This window comes from Epinephelus fuscoguttatus, linkage group LG10 (assembly GCF_011397635.1).
Source record: "Epinephelus fuscoguttatus linkage group LG10, E.fuscoguttatus.final_Chr_v1".
Lineage (NCBI taxonomy): Eukaryota > Metazoa > Chordata > Actinopteri > Perciformes > Serranidae > Epinephelus > Epinephelus fuscoguttatus.
In genome coordinates this window covers 14,309,734-14,332,912 of record NC_064761.1, presented here as the reverse complement: position 1 = coordinate 14,332,912, position 23,179 = coordinate 14,309,734, and the positions used below count along the sequence as shown (strand labels likewise).

Below are 23,179 nucleotides of genomic sequence, written 5' to 3'. Positions count from 1 at the left end.
TGAAACGGTTAAAAGCATTTTTTCCCAGTTCTATGCTATTCTATTAAACAAACAATTAATCTATTTAACACCCTGTGCGTAGAATTTAGGGAATTGGCAGAAATAGTATACAATATCCATGACTATGTTTTCATTTGTTTATAATCACCTGAAAATAAGAATGGTTGTGTTTTTGTAACCTTAGAATGATCCGTTTGTGTCTACACACATAGTGCTTCTCAAAGACAAGGATGCTTCCTTAGAAGAATGGGTCATTCCAAGTTCAGTCCAAGAAAGACTCGGAAAAACTCCTTCATAGCATGCGGTGAACATTGGAATAGGCCAATTGTGTCCAAAGAATTGTGGGTACTTCATGCCCACTTAAGGATATGTACATGCATCCTTGAACATTCTCTGAAGGAAGGACTTGGTCCATGGCAGAATTCAAAGGATCCTTGACATTGCAGTGGTCTTTTGGCTGGATTGAATGATGTAGCCTTTGAAGGATCATTCCTTGACTTTAAGAAGCACCAACAGAGCGGTCTCTCTTCCACTGCATCCACCATGTTGTTTCAACAGTAGCCCAGGATGGAAAAACCAAACACTGGCTATTAACACTGCCATTCATTCAAGAAAATAATGTGCAGCAGAGCATGTAAGCAGAGCATGGCAAGCTTGAACGAAGGATTCTGGACGGGACACGGATTGGATTTTTTAAAAAAGTGGAAGCATCCCCTTCATTCTCCAGCTCGATCCCACTCTAATTTTTTTCTCCAGTGCCACTCAAACCAGAGTTCAAATCACGGCAAACTCAAAACGCATGTGTGCATTGAGTACACCCAATATTTTCTGTAACAAATCAGCTGGAAAGAGGTAAACAATGGAGTTAACAAAGTCCTTTCAAAAGAAAACAGAGCTCACTCAGAGCAGGTGACTCCAATCAAAAATGATTTCTCAAAACAAATCTTTGGCAGTTCTGTGCTACAGTTTCTTGTTACTTAAAGGCCAACATATATGCTGATATTAATATATCTGTAAGAAGTAGGGCTACAACAGTTTGATACAACACAGTAGCATCACACTTCAGTATGTTTTTGATGCAGCAAAAAAGCAGAAATGTCAGAAAGATTTCCTTGATTTTTTTTTAAATGTTATATGTATGAAAACTAACATAATTTGGGCTTTTTTGTACAAAGCAGGAAGTGTAGTCTGGCTGAAAAGGGCTCCTTAAAGTCTGGATGAAGCAAAATAAGTGATTTCTTTCTAAATACATTATAAATGTTAGACAATACTTGTTGAAAACATGTAAATTAACTGCTTTTCATCATTTCTGTATTCAGGATCTTTTGGGTTGACCTAAAAGCATGCTTGATGATGCACTATAATCATTGTTTCAATTGCCCACTGTGTGTGAGCAGCAAGTTCCCTCTGTCCCACAAGCTCTAGCTCTTCCTGTCTAACAAATACATGAATAAACGTCTTTAATGCTACAGTTGTATCAACACAAGCTAAACAGCTGTCACTAATGTACCTGTCAGTCTTTCTGACCCAATCTTCTACCCGACCCAACAGCAGTTGGGCGTGTACTTTGTGATAATGTAAGCTGCTGCTGAGAAGCTATAGCCCAGGCCTCCAGGAAGCATGCGTTTGGCTTTGAAGCCAATTTAGTGGCCAAATAGTGGTACTGCAATTTCAGGGGTCCGTCACATGATGCCCTGCGGCCAAAAAAGACTTTTTCCACTGAATAACATGGTGAAATAGCTGGCTGTAAATTAGTGGATACATTTTTTTTTTTATTTTTTTTTAGTCTCATAACCGCAGTGAAATGACTTGTTTCATTACCTGGATTTGATCCATTTGGTCCAATAACATTTGGAAAGTCTAGAAGAGCTGCTAGAAGAGCTGCAGAGTGCTAAAACAAAAGTTAGCTGTTTGGCCAGCAGAAGTTAGCTGCTGCTGGCTTAGCTGCTTAAGAGAGTCTGTTCCTGTGCAGCGGCTCCAACTTCAGCTTAGGGTTGGTGTACGTTACTGTGCAACTGGGTCAGCTTCTAAGAGAGTCTGTAGCTGTTTGGTGGCTTGTTCTTTGGATTGCTGTTTTTTATATCCACCACTCTCTCTCGCCATCTCCCTCCTAATTCACAGCGAAACAGAAGTGGCTCCAAACACCAGAACTGTGGATTATCGAAAGATCTTCTATTTCTGGTCTGTTGATGGTGCTACTTACCATCTTGCAATGAGCTAGCTTAGCATAGTGTGCCTCCCAGTGTGTCTCACCGGAGTTGAATGTTTTGGTTTGAGAGTGAGACGGGCAGATACCACGTTGTTCCGTCGTGTGGTCTACCTTGTTGAGCGCAGCAGCACTGAGAACATACTACTAAACATGGTTTAAGTTGTATATTTTACTTTCCAAATGTAACCGGATAGTTCAGCGAATCATTTGGTTTGAAATATATATCGAACCGAAGTCTCGTACCAAACAGTTCAATACGAATAACTCTATTGCAACACCCCGAGTAAGAAGCAATATCGCAATGTATTGGTCAGGCTCTAGGAAAAAAAAGTCTCAAAGTTTACAGAGAAGAAGTGTGATGGTGTACACAGAGAAGAGATAATAGCAGTGACTGTGTCAGCAGTGGGTCTATTTTACACCAACAGACTCAGATCAGCTTATATCAGTTCATTAAGCATCTACTTACCATGAAAAGGCCACCGTGACCACAAAACAACCCACCACCCACACTGTACCTATTTGTCTCTCCTCTCCATCTTAACCTCCTACTTCTCCCTCTCTCCCACACACACACACACACACACACACACACACACACACACACACACAGTTCTGTTTAATCAAAATAGACCTGCCCTTCAACACATTTACATGTCTCATAATGGGGGAGACTCACTACGGAGCCCGTCATTACGCGCACCATTAAAACACAGCAGTAGACTAATCTAGCGCTTCCATACGGGACAGCAGCAGCAGCAGGAGGAGGAGGAACAGGAGGAGACGTGGTAGAGGACATGGGAGTAGAGGCTGATGGAGAGAATCTGTAGGAGGAGCAAGAGAGGCAGCAAAAGGGAGGTGAAGAAGAGAAAGCCAGACAGGTGGAGGACTTGGCAGAAGATGAAGGAGAATAACAAGAGGAGGCGGAGAAGGAGAAGGAGAAGGAGAAGGAGAAGGAGAAGGGGGGTCCTTGAGGAGCAGCAGCAGCAGTGGCAAGAGAAGTAGGAGATGCTTGGGGAGAAGTAGCAAGAAGAACAGGAAGGAGGGATGTCAGAGGGGTAGGAGTAAGGGATGCAGCAGGTGGAGCAGGAAGTGATGCATGGGGAGAAACAGCAGGAGGACATACTTAGAGAGGGGAAGAAAATGGAGCAAGGAGGTCATGCTCAGAGAGGAAGCGATGCTTGAGGAAGAGCAGCAGGAGTAGAATTTCATGCTACAGTTGTAGAGGTGCAGTATTAGTGGGTGATGTGTGGGGAGGAGAGGAAAAAGCAGCAGGGGGCCATGCTTGAAGAGGAAGAGGAGGAAGCGGGAGAGGTGCAGTACCAATATTTGATGTTTGGGAGTAATGTATAGGGGGATACAATAAGTGAACACCAGAAGGATCCGTTGGCAATGCTCAAAGAGGAGCAGCAGTAGGTAACATTTGTGGAAAGACAACAAGAGATTCTAGGGGACGAGCGGCAAGGCCGCCAGCAGGAGACGCTTGGAGAGGAGTAACAAGAGAGGCAGTAAGTTACGTTTGGGGAGGAGTACAAGGCAGAGCAGTCGTGTTTGCTGCAAGGCGAAAGAGGAGCGTGTGTATCTTAAGAAAGAGGAGACGTAGAAGAGCAGGAGTAGGATTTGATGCTTGGAAAGGAGGAGCAGGAGGTGGTGCTTGGGAAGAAGAAGCAGCAGAAAGGACGATAGGTAATTGGCTTGGGGAGGAACAGCAGCAGATACAGCAGTCAGAAAGAGAGCAGCAGGAGGTGATGCATGTGGAGGAGAAGGGGCTGACTCTGTGTGAGGTGCATTAGGTGGTAATGCATTGGGAGATGCAGCAGGAGGTCATACTCATACATGTGGTGAAGTGCAGCAAGAGAGAGGCAGGAGGTGGTGTTTGGGGAGAGGCAAAGGAGGAGGGGGAGGAGAACGAGCAGAGAGAGCAGCAGGAGTAAAATCTGATGCTTGGAGAGGAGCAGTGCCACCGGAGGACGCTTAAAGACAGATTAAGAGGAGGAGCAACGGGTAATACTCGGGGAGAAGCAGCAGCAGTAACATGCTCAGAGAAGAGGAGCAGCAGCAGGTGATGCTTGTGGAGAAGCAGGGGCTGAATCTGCATGAGGAGCAGCAGGAGCATCAGCTGGTAATGCTTTGGGAGAGGTAGCAGGAGATCATTCTCGGAGAGGTGCGACAAAAGAGGCAGAAGGTGGCGTTTGGAACAGAGCGTGGGGGAAATGATGCTTCAGGAGGGGAAACAGCAGGAGGAGCAGGAGGTGATGTTGGGGAGGAGCAGGAGGTGGGGAAGCAGGGGAGGTGGCAGCAGCTACGTGAAGTGACTGGGCACCTGCGAGCTATAATTATGATTCACTTTGCCGCTCCAGGTGAGCACCAGCAAGTGTGTTAATGGCATTACTACAGTGCACTCAGGAGGGAGAAACACATTCATGTTTGGTACTAAACACCAAACAATACAGGATACAGCGTGTACACATCATAAGACACTGCAAAGCTTTCAGTGCAATTCATAGGTGAATAGCCTCTATCATCATAATAATACAGTGCTCTTTGATTAAACAATGGAACTGGAATAAACACGACCATGTTATTTCATGCCTGGCAGAATTTTGTATGCATATTATTGATATTAGATTATTGTATTTTTCAGAAGCACAGAAGCACAAAGCCTGCAGGTTATTTTTTCTGCTATTTCTTATTTTGTATAATGTGGGCTGTGACACCTGAGCAGGAGACATTATCTTTAACCTCCAAAAAGGCTCAGCTGCATTCCTGTTCTGTCCAAAAATCCACTGCTGAAATGTTAATTAACTCTCATATTAAACCCCAAACACTAGCTGACAAACAGAAACTTGCTGAGAAATCCTGAAGCTTTAAAAATCACTTAAATATCACAGTTTAAGTTTCTGTCAGAAAGCTGTTTAAAGCTCTACACAAAGTTAAACTGTAAGTCTAAAAGATTATTACAGGGATAATAAAAAGCAGGTCATCTGACTGGAGGTTTTACCACATGAATTCAAGCTCTCACCCTGTACCACCGGCACAGTGCAAAACGTCCCCCTCTTTGCAATCCTACCTTCCACTGCGCACACCGGAGTAACCACACAGAGAAGCACCGCAGCCCAAGTGGCCCGCATGGCCACACTGACTCCCCGCCTGTCCGCTCCCATTATCCGGCTTTCAGTGTAAAAAAAAAATCCCACAGAAACACGCTGTATTCCTCTGGTAAACAGTCACATCTCAGCACTTCAGTGTGTGTGTGAATGTGTGTATGAGTGTGTGTGCTGCACCGGCACAGTCAGCGGGGACTGAAGCGGATACACTGCTGGTGGATCTCCGCTCTCTCGCCTCTCACACCTTTCTGTCCAATCAGGGAGGAGGATGGCGGATCGTAAACCAATCACCCGTTCTTTTCCACCTGACCCAAGCTGAATGCCCAATGGTCAGGTCTCCCCACCGCCCTCCCCGGGATGGTGGCTAGTGTGACGGGACAGTGACACCCAGCGGTCACATTGCAGTATAACAACTAAACTGTTACTTAGAGAGAGGCTGATGCTGATCCCCTCAGGGGCAGGTGCAGGTGTGCAAGGCTCGTGCCTCTTAATGACAGGATGGGAAGGAGTTGTGAACTTTAAGCATGGTGGCAGTGGCAATAAGACCTACATACAAGAGGTAAACAGCAGAGGTGTGTACTCGAGGCACATGACATGGATTTGAGTCAGATTGGAGTCACTTTTGACCACACAAGATCAAACAAGACTTGCAACTTGACTTGCACCTAAACACTAATGACTTGTGACTTCACTTGGACTTGAGCCTTTTGACTTAAAAATACTGGATACATTCCCCCAAGCCCACAGATTGAAAAGTATGTTGTTTAAAAAGTGTAAAACAAATCAATTCATTTCCCTTCATTTCCTGAGTCATCTAATGTTAATGCTATTCATTGCCAGCAAGTCAACATAATGTGCAAAATGTACAAATTACAAAACTTCCACAAAACTTGTTTCAACAAATTTAGAAAGCATTTATGATTTTTGTAAATGTAATATATGATCAATCTGTTGTTCAAATTGCAATATCATTGGTGAGGAGCCTTTTATGACCTGTTTAGGATTCAAAACTCTAAGTTTAGGACTTGGCATTTCTCAGTCTTGACTTGGGACTTGACTCAGGACTTGAGAACAAAGACCTGAGACTTACTTGTGACCTGCAAAACAATGAAATGGTCCCACCTGTGGTAAACTGACAAGTTAAATACTAATTCAGAACTTCAGTCAGCTTGCTACACAAGTCCTTCAAAATAAAAGCACCATAACAGTTCTACACCTCTTTGGTACAGTACGCTTTATCAGACATTTTGGGCTGTCTTCCCTTCACCAGAGCTGAGGTTTTTCCAGTTTCCTAATATATGGCAGAGGCAATCAATGTGTCAGTGTGTTCATCTGCGCGTATTATCACCCAAACTCCCTCCATAGAGCACATCACTCCTGTTCTTCAACATCTTCACTGGCTCCCTGTCAAACAGCGTATCGACTTCAAGATTTTGCTGCTCACCTTTGAGGCCCTTCATAGCCTAGCCCCATTGTATCTTTCTGAACTCTTTCATATTCACACTCCTTCCCATACTCTAAGATCCTCTTCCGCTATCCAACTCGCAACACCATCTGCTCGCTTGTCCACCATGGGAGCTAGAGCCTTCAGCTGCTCCGGCCCCCGACTTTGGAACTCTCTCCCACAAGATAGCCGCAATACTGACTCTCTCTCCACCTTCAAATCCCATCTTAAAACACATTTATTTGGTCTCCTGATATTTATTTTGTCTTGCCTGTTGTTGTTGCCGTTATTTTTTGTATTGCTTGTTTTTAAACTGTGAGTGTAAGGTGTCCTTGAGTGCTTTGAAAGGCACCTTTAAATAAAATTCAATATTATTATTATTATTATTATTATTATAATATTGTGACTGACTGATCACCATAGGCAATAAATACACAAAATATCACTACTACATCAAATATTCTATTTTGTTTCTATATATATATTTTATATAGCTAGTATCTATTAATCAATGAATCAATGGACTGAAAACACTTAAACGAAACATGCAACAACTTCAGGCACCATCCCAATAGTGGCAAGGCAGAAGAAAATTTCCAAGAAAATGAAAAGTGTTGCTTGGGAAAGGGATGTCTGAGGTGCCTTGCTTGGCCTGCTGCCCCTGCGACCTAGTCCTGGATAAGCAGATGAAAATGGATGGATGGATGAAATTACTAAACTTGACCAGTCACTGCAAATGAATCAACCTGTAATAGGCTCCAGCTGATCAATATTATTGTAACTCTTTATTTTGCTAAGTGCAGTACTCCACGGGTGTTTTCAGTATTTGGGGCTGATTAGACCTCCGATCAGGTTGAAGGTGGGTGATTATGGTGAGGTCATCAGAATTCATCTCCAAGTAAAATGACACAGATGCACATGATCCCACCGAAACACGCCAAACACGTCGATGAAATCTGTACATGCCTGCAAGGTCCTGAACAGGCAAAATAAGTGAGGACACCTGTTCAGATGCATCATGGGTGTGCTGAGCTTCTAAAGGCTTGTTGAAACAGAGCAGGACATGTACTGTACAGTATTGCAAATAATTATAATAACAGAGACTAACCAGTCATCGCTCACGCAGAGAGACACTGCAACACTCCAGATTAGATTCTTTGTATTTTCGGACTTTCATCTGTGCAAGTTTATCACTTAGATCTTATTGTTCATGTTCTCCACAGGCCTATAAAGCTCCTACACACCTATGGTCCACCCTAACAAATGTTTTCACTTATTCTGACTATAAAGACCTCTTGTCAGATCTGTATGTGCAGGCTGTGCTTGATTGACTTCAGGTAGTTTTGCAGTACCCATTTGAATGAGACAGCTTAATTACTTTTAGTGGCCTTTAGCACAGCCGCTACTTTGATACATCATAATGAGAAAAACATTGGCGTAATAAACAACATTAATAATAGCTGCAATCCATTTAGCTTCACCTTTGATGACTTCAGCACGACTCCGCCAAACTTCAACCTGAGAGTTCTAATCAGCCACTGCAAGGGAAAACACCTGTGTGTGTGTGCTGGGTCTTTAGTTATGTAACCTCCCACTCTGTGTGAAACATTTTAACCTTTAACACTCATTACCTGTTTGGAGTCAGTCCACCTGAATAAAAAAATGAACTATTTTCGATCCGGAAACTCTTGTGATTCATTTTGACATGAAGTTTTTAACAATTTTTTTTTTACTTCAGATTGGCAGCTCTTTTTGAAAGTAATTACAATAACCCCCCAAAAGATCCATCAATACACATAATACATGTTAATTTCTATGTAACTTTTAAAACCCCTTGCAGTCACTGAAAGTTCTCCATATTCCCAGCACCCCACAGACAGAACAGTGGGTGCTGGCAAAAGGTTAATTACTGAAACACAGCAGTATTTCCTCCTAGGTGACATTAAATACGGTTTCTTTATGGGTGTCATTATAAAAATTGAATGTTTCCAGTAAGTTACTCTCATTCTGTCACAAGTGACTCAGCTTTTAGAGCCACAGACAATCCCTGGCTTCATGTCACCTTACATAAAAAAAGATTTCAATGGGTTTCCACGTAGTGAGGTATTCAGATTTTAAATTCGGGATAAAATGCATCTGTATTAAATTGGTACTCAGCACTAGCAGGGAGAAAAAGTTGGATAGGTGCCTTCATTCTAGCAGTATTACGGAGCAAGTGAATAGGAGGCACCAAAAAAGTTTTTTTGGCCCTCTGCAACAACAGTCTAAAAGTTTTAATGACAACTGCAGTTTGAAAACTCAGATACATTTCAGTCCCCGATGGCCTTGGATCAATTTTCTCTTCAAGTTTCTGTCCTGTCTCCCGCCTCCTTCATCTCATGCTGCTTCCTGTCTCTTACTCTGTCTGTATAAAGGGGAAAAAAGCTGCTCGACAACACGACAGGACAGATCATTGCTGTGACACTGCAGTTTCCAGCCCTGACAGTCAATTTGCAGTCCCTCAACATGACATTTAAATTGTCCATAGCTTTCATGACACCACACAATGTACCACAACGACAATCACTTTTATTCAGTGGCTCTTGCATCCCTGTACACATTATCTTAAATAGTTGTGTATATGTCAGTGTGTAGGTGAATAGCAGACAAAGAGAGGCTGATGCTTCTTATCTTAAAGCCAGCAGTTGGAGGCATTTAGTAAAAGCAGCCACATCTCCAAGTAAGCACATTAGCACTGTGTCTGTTTCTTTTTAAATCACAGGTGAAGACTCAGAAATCGATTGCAGCCCTGCTGGCTGCCACATGAGCACAACAATTATGTTTAAGCTGTCCCCAGAGTTAAGTTACATTTCTTAAATTTGTGCAGCAAGAGTTGTGACACCTTTTATTCAGAGGTAACTCTCACCTGGGGGACTCAAAATGGTGGTCATGGACAGGCAGCTCAGCTCAGAGTACCCCGAGTGTTGATAAATCTCCTTCATGTCTAGACAAGTAAAATCAACAGTGTGGTAGACTGTGGCTGCTACAAGTGCCCTACTACATCTCAGTGAAACTCAGATTTTGCCTTCACCTCCACATCATTCCATCAATTACAGGATGAGACACGTGATGCAGAAAGAGGACAGATGCTCAGATCAGGTCTGATCAGTCAGAGAAAGTCAAGATACTGATGCTGAGAAATGAAATGTGAACCCTGTACTGAAACATTTGAGACTTCTCCATCATTTAAAGACAGAAACTTGAAGTGAACTCTTTGTGTATGTGCCGGCTGCTCTGCTTCATATGCATCAGGAAAATAAATCATTCATTAACTCCAAACCCCCTGACTGGTGCAGGATTGTCATCCCCACACACAGCACGTGGCCCCCTTTTTCCTCAGCAGGGCAACATGAGGCTTTGCAGCGCCTGTTACAAAGACATATAACTCTATTTATAGCTGTAGTGCAGCTGGCAAGTTGAGCGTTTCTGGAAAAACAACGGGGACATCACATAAGTCATTGGGATTCATCCTCTGGGGAACATGAATGTCTGTACCAAATTCAGTCCAGCAGTTGTTGAGATGTTTCAGTCTGGATCAAAGTTGTGAACCAACCGACAGACACTTCCCTAGTGTAGCTAAAATGATCAAAATTGAAGTTGCAGAGGCAGAGATGCACCAACTTTTAATCCCTAGTATGGGTTGAGCTCCATAAACTCTTGAACCTACATTTGCTGTTATGCAACTTAATAGAATAAATTTGTTTGACCTTCCTTTTCAGGTAAAAACCAACATGTTTCAAACTCGATGCCCCCGGTTTGTAACCTACACTTTCTGCTCTAAATGTTTTGCCTACAATCCCAAGCTCATGACTTCCCTATGACATCTTCTGGCTTGTTTTCTTGAACTTCAGAAAACTCCACCCAGCAGCCCAGCCACCAGAAGAAAATGTTGGCACTGTTTGTTTCTGCATAGCACAAATATGTTGCATTTGCATATGTAACGTTACTTAAGTGACACAGTATATGAGCTGACTTTGTCATCAGGAGGTGGAAGGCATGTTGGATAGGCAATGGGGGACGGCATGATAAGCTGCAGACAACTGTTGAAGACCAATAAACAACAAAAACCGGTTGTGATTTAGTGAGGCATTGCTATGCTTCCAGTGGCATTTTAGGCAACCCATCGTTGTCTTTCCAGCGTTTGTTTTTTACCAAGACATTACTGCTTGTTCTGCCAGGACTGTGCCCTCGAAACTGGGTATTTTAAGCCAAAATGTTCCTAACCATAACCAAGTGGTTTTTGTGCTGAAATCTACCACTTGTTAACCACAGAAAATATCAGCTATCTACTACATAATAACATGCAAATGTAACATATCTGTGGTTTGCAGAATTGCACAATGGCAGCATTTTTTTTCCTGTTGAGTGGGTTGCATTCAGAGCTACAAAAAAAAGTACACAATTTTGACTTTTGTGTGCATAATCAAAATGCACATGGCAAAATCAAATGCTACAATCAGACAGAGTTTAATGAATGAAACGTGTCATTAAATACACTTATGGACAAAAATCAGCTTAATACACAACCCCACTGTGTGTAAAATGTGTGTATGTGCAAGAGACTTGTGTGAATCAAGAATCCCATATGTACCAGAGTAGTAGTGTAGACTGAAGGAAAGGCATGCCGAGTAAATTATGCATCACCAGGCAAACATATACATGTTGTCAATATTCTGCACACATCCTGAACTGTATGTACAAACACCTTTTGTTTTCTTAGTGATGCTTTTTTTTTCTTTAACATAATGCAGTTACAAAACCTGGTGAGAGGGTTGTCACAAATGTCCAACATGGTCGGGGCAACATCTGCTGTCAAAAAATGTAAAAAAGTGTTAAGTTTAATAAGTGCTTTGGTTTTTACCTACTTTATATCTGCCACTGCGTTGCTTCTAAGACTTCATTTTAAATTACATAACGCACGTGTGCGTTCAACAAGGAGTCCTCTCTTGCATTACTGCATCATGAAATGTTCTTTGTGGGGATTTTTGTGGTTATTGTAACCAGAAGTGTCAGAATAATGTGCAGATTTCCGTCTTCATTGCAGGAGAAAACTAACAGGACCTAAGGAAACGGCTTGTCGGTGCTTGTTTTCAATTCGAGGGTGATGAGTTGTTAAAGTATTGTATCCCTTTTTTCCTGAAAATGGTTGGGAAAACAGTAAAAGTGAGGTAAAATCTTGCAATCACAACATCTCATACATTTCAGGAGTGTGATAATTTATCTGCAACATGTCAAACAAATCCTACTGAATGTATCCATTTATGCCAAAACACGCCAAAACGTCTGGACGACTACATCACAGATTATGGGGGAATTCATTGCCATTATAGTATTATACTGTACATTCATGGCTCAATATGGTGCCAGACTTTTAGCTAATGTACACAAACATTTACAACTTACACAATGTTTGTTAAGGTAGACAACCTTGAGTTAAAAAAAAAAAAATCAAATTAAAAAAAGCCTTGTTGAACGCACCACATATCAGGGCACTAAACATTTTTTTCGCTGATCTGCCACCTGCTGACTGGAAACTGGAGCTAAATAGACCTGATAGAGTGTCAGTAAACCATTATCAATATCCCCATCATCTTCATCATCAACAGCCATCACTCTCTTTGTCATCTTCACCTTTCACATCTCGGTCTTCTTCCAGCAATCCATAACAAACTGAATCACACCCAAACTAAGACATTAAAACTGAGCAAAACTAAATAAAGAATATTGTCACTGTCAATTTTTGCTCCTCTCAGTTAAAGAAAAACGTCGTCCATTCATTTCCCCAAATGTCTTTTTCATTTTTTGGCAAGATTACGTTCCAATCTTTCTCCCCCAAGCAAACCCCTTTTTGTCCATCCCATGGTTCAGCCCTCCTCTAGACCTCAGAGTCTGATTTGAGTCGATGGCGGTCCATCATCGCTGAAGCAGCAGGATGACCAGTGGGAGCAGGAGTAAGAAGCCACACAGGCGGGTTCGAGACGCGGCTGCGCCTCTGACGCGGTTGTTGTCTGGGGTGTAGGCATACAATCCTGGTCTGTTCCGAGAACAATGACCACTCACGCACATCCCGCTTCCTGAGCCGCTGATGTCATCGCCTAGGGAGATAAAAACATTTTTATTGGGAAATGGTTCATTACTTTATGTTTTTAAAAACATGAGAAAGAGATGCTTTTCTCTTTCATTGTCAAGAAAGTTGTCAACTTCAATTGCTTCTGATAAGCGACCACTTATCAGTTTGTAAGCAGTAATTACTGAGTGGAGAACATCTGACCTTCATGAATAAAATCAATGTTTTAATTAAGTTTATTAGTCATTAGGTGGGAGTATGGGGTCTGGTTTAACATGGGGAATCAGACCATTACATTACTGTATGTGTGAGGCTGAACAGTTTTTTAAAGGCAGACACTGACCATGTATAAAATATTAACACTGGTAAGTACTTTGTACACTACAAATCTTAGAGAGGTACCTACTTGCATCCTGGAAGTCCACATCGTTGCCATCCAGTGCATTTTTCAGCTTGTTGCTCATGATTTTGAGTTGCATGATCTGCTGCCGGATAGTCATGTCTGGCTTTGTGATGTCAAGCTCCACCTCAGGGTTGTTAATCTGATTGGCCAAGCCGTCACCCATCACCTCTGGAAGGTACCTGATTGGAGACAGGAGAGGAAGAATGTGTGGCAACATCATCATGGTAGTTTTGGTTTGAAAAAAAAAATCGTTATGGGTATAAGGGAGACGATCTGGTTAATGAAAGGGTAATTTTGGGAATATTTTGTTTACTTGAAAACACATGCAAGCGGCACTCTCTCAGTGAATCTGCACAGCTGTGCTCAATTTTGTAAATTAGATGTGGCATTTTGTGCTGACAGTGCCTGGTCAGCAGATGAGTACACAAACACAACTCACACAAGCAAACAAACACCCACGTGCTTGTGCTTCTGCTCTTGTGAGAACCCTCAGTAACAACAGTACTCTGCCTACTTTTTCTTTCCCATAGCATGGTTGGAGTTATGATGGACACTTTAAAAAAACAAAACAAGGATCAACGCTGATGCAGCAGAAGCAGACCTATTTGGTGAGTTCCACTACCTATACTATTGTAGTTCAAGGGTCAAAGTTCAAGGTGCAATGTTATGACAAAGTAGTATATCTCAATTATATGCATACTCCATGCAATAAATACTTTATAAGGGCAGCTGCAGTACCTATTGAAAGCAAAAAGAAAAGGTATGCTTTATTCATTTCATGCTTTCTTCTCTCTTGTCAAACCAACAGTTCCATTAGAGAGTCAGGTGTCTTATGCTAGTGACAGCTGTAGCAGCCTCGAGCTGCTAACCTCAAGCACAGGCAAGGATCGGGCTGTCGGCTTTTTACTGCCTGAAACTTTGAATGGTTGAAATACTACCACCTCACTAGTATTACTCAAAGTGCTTTTACACTGCTTCAGTCACCCATTTACTGTACACACTGGTGGCTGAGGATACCATACAAGGTGCCACCTGCTTTTCAGTAAATCATTCAAATGCACGCACACACTGGAAGCAATCTGGGGTTCAGTATCTGATAACTGGATGATCCACTCTACCTCCTGAGCTACAGCCACCAACACCAATTCTATCTCACAAAACTATTTACACAAAAAACGTTGTCACTTTGTCAATACAAAGCCCTATTCTTCCTCTAACCTTGACCACCCTCATTTAATTCCAACGTCAATCCTAAAACCAGCTCTAAAAGGACAAGTGGAGGTTTGTTCCATAATATGGTGCCGACACGAACTTTGAAAGTATTGATGCTTGCTGTAATAATTCCTTCTGTTATACTGGTCAGTAGAAATCCCTTCCTAGCATTCTTCCAGTGGAAGAGATGGGAAAGAAAATGCACGGTACTTGAAGTGCAACAATATCTTTGGCGGAATTTAACATTCGACCTCAGCAGTCTGAGGTAGTCAGATCAGGTATCTTCCACAGTGTCTGTGTTTTTAGTATGAATATTTGAAAATGCAACAGAAAATGATCTCCAAATGGTAAATATGAACAGGTGGAATGATTACAACAAGCAAGACCTGTCATATGACCATGTGACAATTCCCAGGGGGTGTGTTAACTCCCAAATGTCCCTTTTAAAAAGTGAAAAGTGAAGGAGGGGAGAAGTGAGGTGTGAGGAGCCAAAATGACCTCAGATTTGAAAACGCTTTGTTCTCACAAAGATAGAGGTACACAAACACACACACACACACACACACACACAAACACACCATGTGCTTAGTGGTGGGATTTAATTTCCTATTTGAGCTTTATACTTCAACACTATATCTCATCTCCAAATCTGAGAATTTATTGGAGTTATCATTTTTTGTGACATTTAGTGAGCTCTCCAGAAATCCACAAGATGTCGCTGTGGAGTTTCAAACTGTTATAATTCACTCACTGTGCCACACCGACAAACACCCGTTTCATATTTCCTTAATCTGTCACACGCAGTCAGTGGTTCATTTATATTTCATGGCCTTTCTCACTTCTCTCTCTCTCTCTCTCTCTCTCTCTCTCTCTCTCTCTCTCTCACACACACACACACACACACACACACACACACACATATCTATATATAATTCATGCCTTTTTACTGTCATATATTTCTTAGTGTTCTGCTCAGCACAAATCTCATCAGTTGGCTGCAATCCAACCACTTTAAAGGATGCAAGGTGTGTGTGTGTGTGTGTGTGTGTGTGTGTGTGTGTGTGTATGAGTGTGTTTGTATGTGTGGAAGCGGGGGGCATACATATCAACATGGCATCAAATTGTTCTATAATCCATTTACACATGGATTAAGGGAGGCTGGAGGGTGGTCATGATTGCATGTGGTGCACAATGTGAATCTCTGCAGGCTCTGGCTGTATGTGGAAGAGATATCAGTTTATAACATCTTCAAATGAATTACCATTAACCACTGTTTACAGTCAGTATGAGAAGAAACAGCTTGTTGCCTCTTTTATTATGACAAAAAGGACACAAATGGCCTTCAATGAGAAGAGAACAGGCCTGCGCCATACTGTAGCAACTTTATCAGAAGCTTGTCGCCTCCTCTCCCTGCTTTATAATCCTGACCCAAGAAGTCTCTTTAAGCTTTTAAGCACTGAAGAACATGAGTTTTCTTTCCGTAACGCATCTTGTTTATGCAGCTGCATGAGTGAAACTTGTGCTGAACAGATTTCAGACCTTGAAAGCGTTTTATTCAACACTCTGCAATACAGTTTTCTCTTGGATGATGGGGGTGTTGTTGGTTTAAAAACTTAGTTGCAGAAAAACAGTTAATGTCTATAAAAGAATGAATGCACACATCATGCATCAGGGATCACATCTCACAAAGCTCATCTGAGGTGAACATAAATATAACTGAAAAAATAATCAGACACTAAAATAATGGAAAAAACCTTGGAAGAAATATCTTCATGTTGAGGTCAAAGACAATCAAATTGAACTGTATCTAGACATAGTCTGGATTTGAGGGACATTTGGGAGTCACAGGTGAGCTGGGTGTAGTCATGCTTTAAGTCATATTTAAACAAACAAGCTTTTGATTGGTCGGTGACAGGTGACATTTTCCTGGAGCTGGGGCATCCTCGGTCTGAAAAGGGTGTGCACCATGCTTCTAGGTTAAAAGACACGTTTACTTGGTGTAAAAAGGTGTGCAACTGGCATTAAGATACATTTCCTCTAGTTTGGTGGATGTGTGAGAGATGTTACGCAGTCAGCAGCGAATGTATGGTTTCCATGCAAATTAAGCTCATTTAAAATCTATTGAATTAAAATCCACCATATTAAAAACAGTGTGCTGTGTAACACAACAGGACGTTCAACACATCACTGTTTCTGTTTATAAACAGTTTGATATGTTTTGTCAGAGCTGGACGCAGCCCAGGTTGCTTCCTCACCTGGCTTTAGTCATGCCATTCCAGCATTTATCCTGACTGGCGCCTCCTGCTGCCAATTTGCTGCAAAGTGCCACAGGGAGCTGGACCCAGTACTGCCGCATCTCCCTCAGCTTACTGGACAGATCTGACACCTGAGGACAGAGACAACATTTTAGTTTCACAAGTCCAAGTCTAGGTATGGGTATAGAATCCAAAACAAGTCATAATAGGTTTTAAATCACATCACAATCTGTGCTGCTTAAAATAAATGTACATCGTGACTTCCATTGAAATCCACTGTAATACATGGATGGATTTGACAAAGGCACTCAAATCAAACATATACAAAAACAACCTGGGATGTAGCCTGCACATAAGAAAATAAGTGGCACAAGCAAAGCCAGTAATTTCATGCTCTCGATAAAAGAATGCATCTTTTCATAAACAAAAAAATGAATGCTACAACTAAAATAACCATTTCCTTTTCATAACCATTTCCTACATGTTTACCTTGACCATCAAAGAGAAATCCTGCTGCAAAAGTCATTCAAGTGAAATCCCATTAAAATAAGTGCTGACTGTTCCGGGTGGATAGATACTTTCTCACATCCACATGTCCACTCTTCTTTTTTCCTGCGCCTTTAAATGAACTCTGTCCATTCATAGAGTAAACATGCAGTATAGATATACATGCACATGCACACACCTGCATCTCCAATCTGAGCCCAGCAGTTGGAGAGGGTTTGTACTCTGATGCAGTCAGGGAGCCGCTCTTCTTCCTCTGCTCATTAAGGGTCGGACTTCCTGTTCCTGGTTCACCTGGAGTTCCACATGTCTGGTACACCTGCATTTACAAGTTTTACATGTGAGATCACACAGCTATAGAAACCACTGTTCAGTCTCTATCGCAACATTTTGTGAGAACTAAAAAATACCACTAGATGTCGCTGCAGACACGTGTTTCAAACTGTGAGGATGCTTGGCCGCTAGTTGCCACAAATGGGTGTATTGACCACATTTGTTTTTTAAGCCCATGGCCTATGTGTTCAAGACCATAGCAGTGATATTGTCTGCAGTGACAAGTGTTTAAGAGTCAGATAGAAACAGATATATTAGACTGCATTTTATATTAGCGATTTATATGCAAGAGCTTGAAAATAAATTGCACTTAACAAAGTGAAAGAGTAAAGCAGCTTGGCATTGTAAACAAGGCCAAAACTATTCATAGCTGCACTCTCTGCTTGTCCAATAAATGAACATTGATATATACATCAGGTAAATTATGGGAGGCAAGCAATTTAATAATGCTGCCAAACCTTATTTGAAGGATACATCTATAAAACCAATAAAAGGTAGGGGTGAGATGTTCGGCCCATCGCTGCTGGAGCACATTGTTGAGCTTTACATCATGTATCCTCAAGGTAAGCACTCTGTGAGGATAATAACTTTGCTTCTGCACACTCCTTAATGATATTTGACCTGAGACACGTTCTAACAGTGCAGGACTGCAGATGTTAGCTGGCATCTGACTGGAAATAAAATGCTCCAAGGGATATTTTAAAGTGACAAGATGAGGTGAGACCTCTTACTTTTGCTGTGAAAGTGTCCATGTTTTCCTGCAGGTAGTGAACAGCCTCGTAGATCCGAGCAGGGATGGAAGAGAGGACCACATCGAGACTGGGCTCCGTGCTGAAACTAGAGGCCACCTGGATCATGGTGTCTGAATGAAGAAAGAAGCAAAAAGAGAAGAGAAAAAAATTTGGATAAATTTGACAAAACCTGATTTGCTACCAAGCCCCTAAATCATAATTTACCAGCATATATCCAGTGTTGGGAATGTTACTTGTGAAATGTAACACGTTACATATTACAAGTAACCCTGTTTAAAATGCCATAAGTAATGTAACTATTTAATTATTTCATCAAAGTTATTCTATTTAATTAAATTTTTATTATTTTTCTATCAAACGTTTTAAACTGGTCCAGGGGCGATTCTAGGATCAGAGGTTTAGGGGTGCTGAGCACCCAGAGAGCTGCCCGGCCAGGCAAGATAAATTTCACTGTTTTGTACATTTTAATGCAATTTCATTCCCACATTTGTGAAAGAAAAGCACAACACTTTTTGGGAAAGTCTGTGACTAAACCATCAAATCTGATAAAGGTTATTTAAATGCTATATTTTTGTTGTTAAAATATTACATTTCAACCAAGTACTGTATGGTTTTGACACTTTTCTAGCTTGTTAAAAAAGGACATACAATAAAATAAATAAATAAATAAATAAATAAATAAAAATCTCTCAAACATTAGGGGTGCTGGGATTCAATTTAGGGGTGCTTCAGCACCCCCAAAAATGGGCTAGAAACGCCTATGAACTGGTCAATAAAGCTAAAATAATGACTGGAAATGGGCTTTGCCAAAAAAAGGCTGCAGGGTAAAAATATGCAAAGCAACAGAATGAATGCTATATTCCACATACCGAAAATAATATATTTGGATCCAACCCCTTTGTATTCACCAACATTTTGATTATTAACTGTTATTTAATTACATAATTTTCCCAGTATCTGTAACTCAGTACAATTACATTTATTTCTGTAATTTCATCCTAAATCTCTCTTACCTTTTTCTGAGTATTGTGGCTTGGATTCACAAAACTTGTCATAAAGCTCTTGTTTTAGCCTGATGAATGGTACCTGTTCAACCTAATGAAAACACCCTATAATAAGACTACCTGTTCTTTTCCCACTCAATTTATGGACAAGTTTCATTCATAAAAATGTTACCAAAGAGTAAAAGGAAGCATTTCACACTGCCGAGCTTCAGTCAGAAATTTAACAGTGTCAGTGTAGATTAGAGGAGCCAAACATATTAGAAAATATTAACAGTAAACAGTATCTGTCGACAGCATGCCATCAGAGCAGTGTTGCATTGTGACAGAGTGTCAGGACAGAGCTCATAGGCCATGACAAATATGGGAGACACACACAGTATCAACTGAGAAGTGCACACAGTTATTGTTTAACAAAAGGTAATTGCAAAAGCATAATTAAGTTATGAAATGTGTGAATATGTGTTTCAGTTTGTTGGCAGGGTGAATGGGTGATTGAGTAATGTATGCAGGGTGTCATATGGTGTTGAACACAAATTGAAAACCAGGCCGAAGCCAACGAAACAAAACTATGGTGCCGAATGAGAGGAAGAGAGCGAACTGATTGAACAGCCAGCTTAAGTAAGCTGCCGCTAGGAGACTGGCCAGGTGCTCCCAGTTGCAGCTACTCAGCCCCGCCCACCAGGACCTGCAAAACACAGCAACAGACAGACAGACAGGGGAAAACACACACAGCAGGCCCCACTGAAGCAGGAGGCCGTCACACAGACATAAAGAGGGAGTGCTTTGGGTGGGGTGATATTATAGCCTAGGTGATGTTACACTGCTGGATGCAACATTCAACGACAGTGACCTGCATAGGGCAGCTGCTGGGGTGCCAGAAAATATATTTTGCACTAAGTTTGCCTTAATTACTGTATATATTTTATTTCAGTTCATGTCTGTATCATATTCTAACTATAAATTCATTCAGATTAAGCTGTTAATGTTTTTAGGATCTAATATATGTGTGTGTCCCCTGTGGGGAAAGGTAGTCTGTAAAAGGAAACCTAGTATGGGTAGTGTTGGTACATGCCACAAATTCTCGTAAATCATTTGTGTGTGCCACATAAGGACAAATGAGTCCTAGGCATCAACTCAGCCTTCTAAGAAAATCTGGATTATCCCTAGCTTTACTCCTCAGTGTCTTACTTTAATGACTGAATCTTACCTATAAGATTCTGCCACTCGGGGTCCAGGTCAGCTTGGTTAGCCAGGCAGCCCTTCATCACGTTGGAACAGTAGTTGGAGCAGGGTTTGACAGAGGCTATGCCACGACAGTGGGGGCAGTAAACCAGCTTCATCAGGGCTTTGGTACACTCTGGACTCAGATGAACCTGTGGAGGTTTGACAGCACAGTTAGTATCACAATCCTCAGGGCCAGCTCTGAAAGAAGACATTTAATAGTGCAAGGGTATATTTATATTAGTCCAGTTTCTTCCTCTCACCTAATTGAACTGTTGTGGGAAAAGTAATTGTTCATAATTTAAATGTGCTTTGTGTATTGGCTGCTTAGCTCTTTTTAATAGGTCATTTACTCCATGACTGCCGTGCAGTACAAAACGCTCGAGGAGGGAATAAACAGTAGAGGGCGGTGTTACAACATTATAAGACACGGAGCCTGAACAAGAAAGCCATGATGGCCCTCCTCCTCTGTCTTTATACAGTACGTGGTTTCTGTTACACTGTCAGCCTCTTGTGTATGTAAGTCATGAAAGGTGTCCAGTTCCACAGTGGAGTTATTTTACCACTACCCTGCACAGATGACAGACCAGACCAGTGTATTTCCAAGATCATTTTTGCTGACTATTTTTAATTGCATGGTATACAGTTTTAGATTTTCCAATCGGTTATCATGCATTTATTTATGTGCAGTATGAAAATCAGCCCACAGACTTTTGAAAGTTGCTTGAGTTGTATACAATCCATCACTGTCAACGTCAAGTCTGCATTAATTTGTGTCAATGTTACATTATCGCAGTGTGGTAATGTGGTTGAAGTGCTGATGGGAAAAGCCCTGCACTCCTAACAATAATGCAGTTTTGACAAAAATGGAAGCAGACACGATGATCGCTGTGATAGATTACACAACGCAAGTTAGTTTCAAGATCATCTCTGATTATGACATCAACTGGAAAGGAAAAGAAGCTAATACATGCCTGGAACTGTATGGAAAAATACATTCAAATGTCAGCAGAATATTTTGCTAAATGATTCGCTACATAGGTTAAAACATAAAAAAAATCACTGGTGTGGTCTATTAAATTGCAGAATTGGGATGAAGTTCGTACAGTAAATCTATCTTACAGGGGATGAATGAAGAAAGAAGGGTGTAAAAAGTGTTGTGACCACATGAGCTACGTCAAACATTAACAATGGACCTAACAACAGTACACAGAAGAAAACAATCACACAGTCACATCAGACAACGCTGCCTCTCTGAGTGTTGGGAAAAAAACTGCACCGAGACTTGAAAAAAAAATTATCACACCCATAATTTGACAAGACTGTTGTCATCCGTCCAAATGAGAGCTTTGTTCTGATGGCAGTCTGACACTTCATTTTTGATGATCTTTGTTTTTTTTCGTTTTTTTTGGGTGGAGACATTTTCTCTGACAGTTAGGGTGTGACAACCACGCATCCATCATATCTGCTTTCCTGGGACTCAGCCCAGCAGAACTCCATTTCACACAGACACACACACACACATACACACATGCACACACACACACGCACACACACGATTTTCTCACTGAGACACAAACAGACTCTTGAACTCTCACTTTTTCTCACAGCAACAACTGTCTCTCTCTGTCTGACTCACTGTGTCTCTCCTGTTATGTCTCATATACACACACACACACACACACACACACACACACCGCACACTCACCTGTGAGACCTTCCTGACCACATCTGCGCTGACTATCAGCCCCTGGACAAACGACCTGGCTGTGACAAAAGCCCGGATCAGCTTCACCTTCATGTCCCGTGGGACGTCTCCAAATGGCCGCAGCGTCTCTTGTTGCTTGGCAACACATTCAAGGTAGTCTTCTGACAGGTTGACCTGCCAGACAGAGGTGACAGGGGAAATGGGAAAGATAACTTTGTTATTGTTAGTGATTTTATTGACATTTTTCCCTTTCTTAAATAGCATGCAGTGTAGAGCTGGCAGTAAGTGAGGCAAGAGCGGAAAAGACAGGAGATGGCGTGCAACACTGGTCTCAGGCCAGACTCATGTCCAGGAAACATGATCACCCTCCCGGACACTCTTAAGAAGTATGTTATCATGACAGATTTAAACATGCTTCTACCTCTTCTTCATATTCGTAGAACACAAATAAGCTCTGGTTATGCATTTAAGAGCAACAATAGATCAAAACAGTGCAGGTGACATACCTAAAAATAGAAATATTGCAAATGTTTATTCTATTTCTGAGCCAGAACAGAAGCAGAAACTGAAGAGAGGCAGTTCAGCCAACAGCTGAATGGATCAGGAGAACTAGTTCACAAAATCCTTCAATCGTGTCGATTCACATTCCAACACTGTAAAATCTGACAAGTGGAACTTACTTTGAAAAATCTAGGAAAGTACGTGAACATAACTACAGTCTTAAGTTATGTTTACTTTATAGGTGAACATACTTACGTTTTTCGAGGCAATCCCTTTCCTAGATTTTTTTAAGGTGAGATCATCACATCAGATTTTACAGTGAAGTATTTCCATTCAAATAACTTTCAGTATCATTAATATGATTGTAACCTGGGTATTTTTAAACATCTAAAATGTGACTGAGACTGTAATAATGTGACATAC

The 23,179-nt window shown here is 41.4% G+C and overlaps 2 protein-coding genes across 2 annotated transcripts in view; both read right to left on the bottom strand.

Moving 5' to 3' along the window:
- LOC125895803 (ephrin type-B receptor 1-like) overlaps nt 1–5,549 on the bottom strand; it is a 125,998-nt gene extending 120,449 nt beyond the window's left edge. Inside the window, exon 1 of the mRNA XM_049587926.1 lies at nt 5,277–5,549. Coding sequence (XP_049443883.1) covers nt 5,277–5,370 — 94 coding nt within the window. The 5' untranslated portion in view covers nt 5,371–5,549. The remainder of the gene's footprint in view (nt 1–5,276) is intronic.
- A 3,793-nt stretch (nt 5,550–9,342) lies between these two features.
- Nucleotides 9,343–23,179, bottom strand: part of LOC125895810 (glypican-1-like) — a 51,929-nt gene continuing 38,092 nt past the window's right edge. Inside the window, exons 4-10 of the mRNA XM_049587938.1 lie at nt 22,256–22,429; nt 20,534–20,699; nt 18,302–18,432; nt 17,419–17,556; nt 16,734–16,864; nt 13,270–13,445; nt 9,343–12,891 (exon numbers count right to left, since the gene is read on the bottom strand). Coding sequence (XP_049443895.1) covers nt 12,710–12,891; nt 13,270–13,445; nt 16,734–16,864; nt 17,419–17,556; nt 18,302–18,432; nt 20,534–20,699; nt 22,256–22,429 — 1,098 coding nt within the window. The 3' untranslated portion in view covers nt 9,343–12,709. The remainder of the gene's footprint in view (nt 12,892–13,269; nt 13,446–16,733; nt 16,865–17,418; nt 17,557–18,301; nt 18,433–20,533; nt 20,700–22,255; nt 22,430–23,179) is intronic.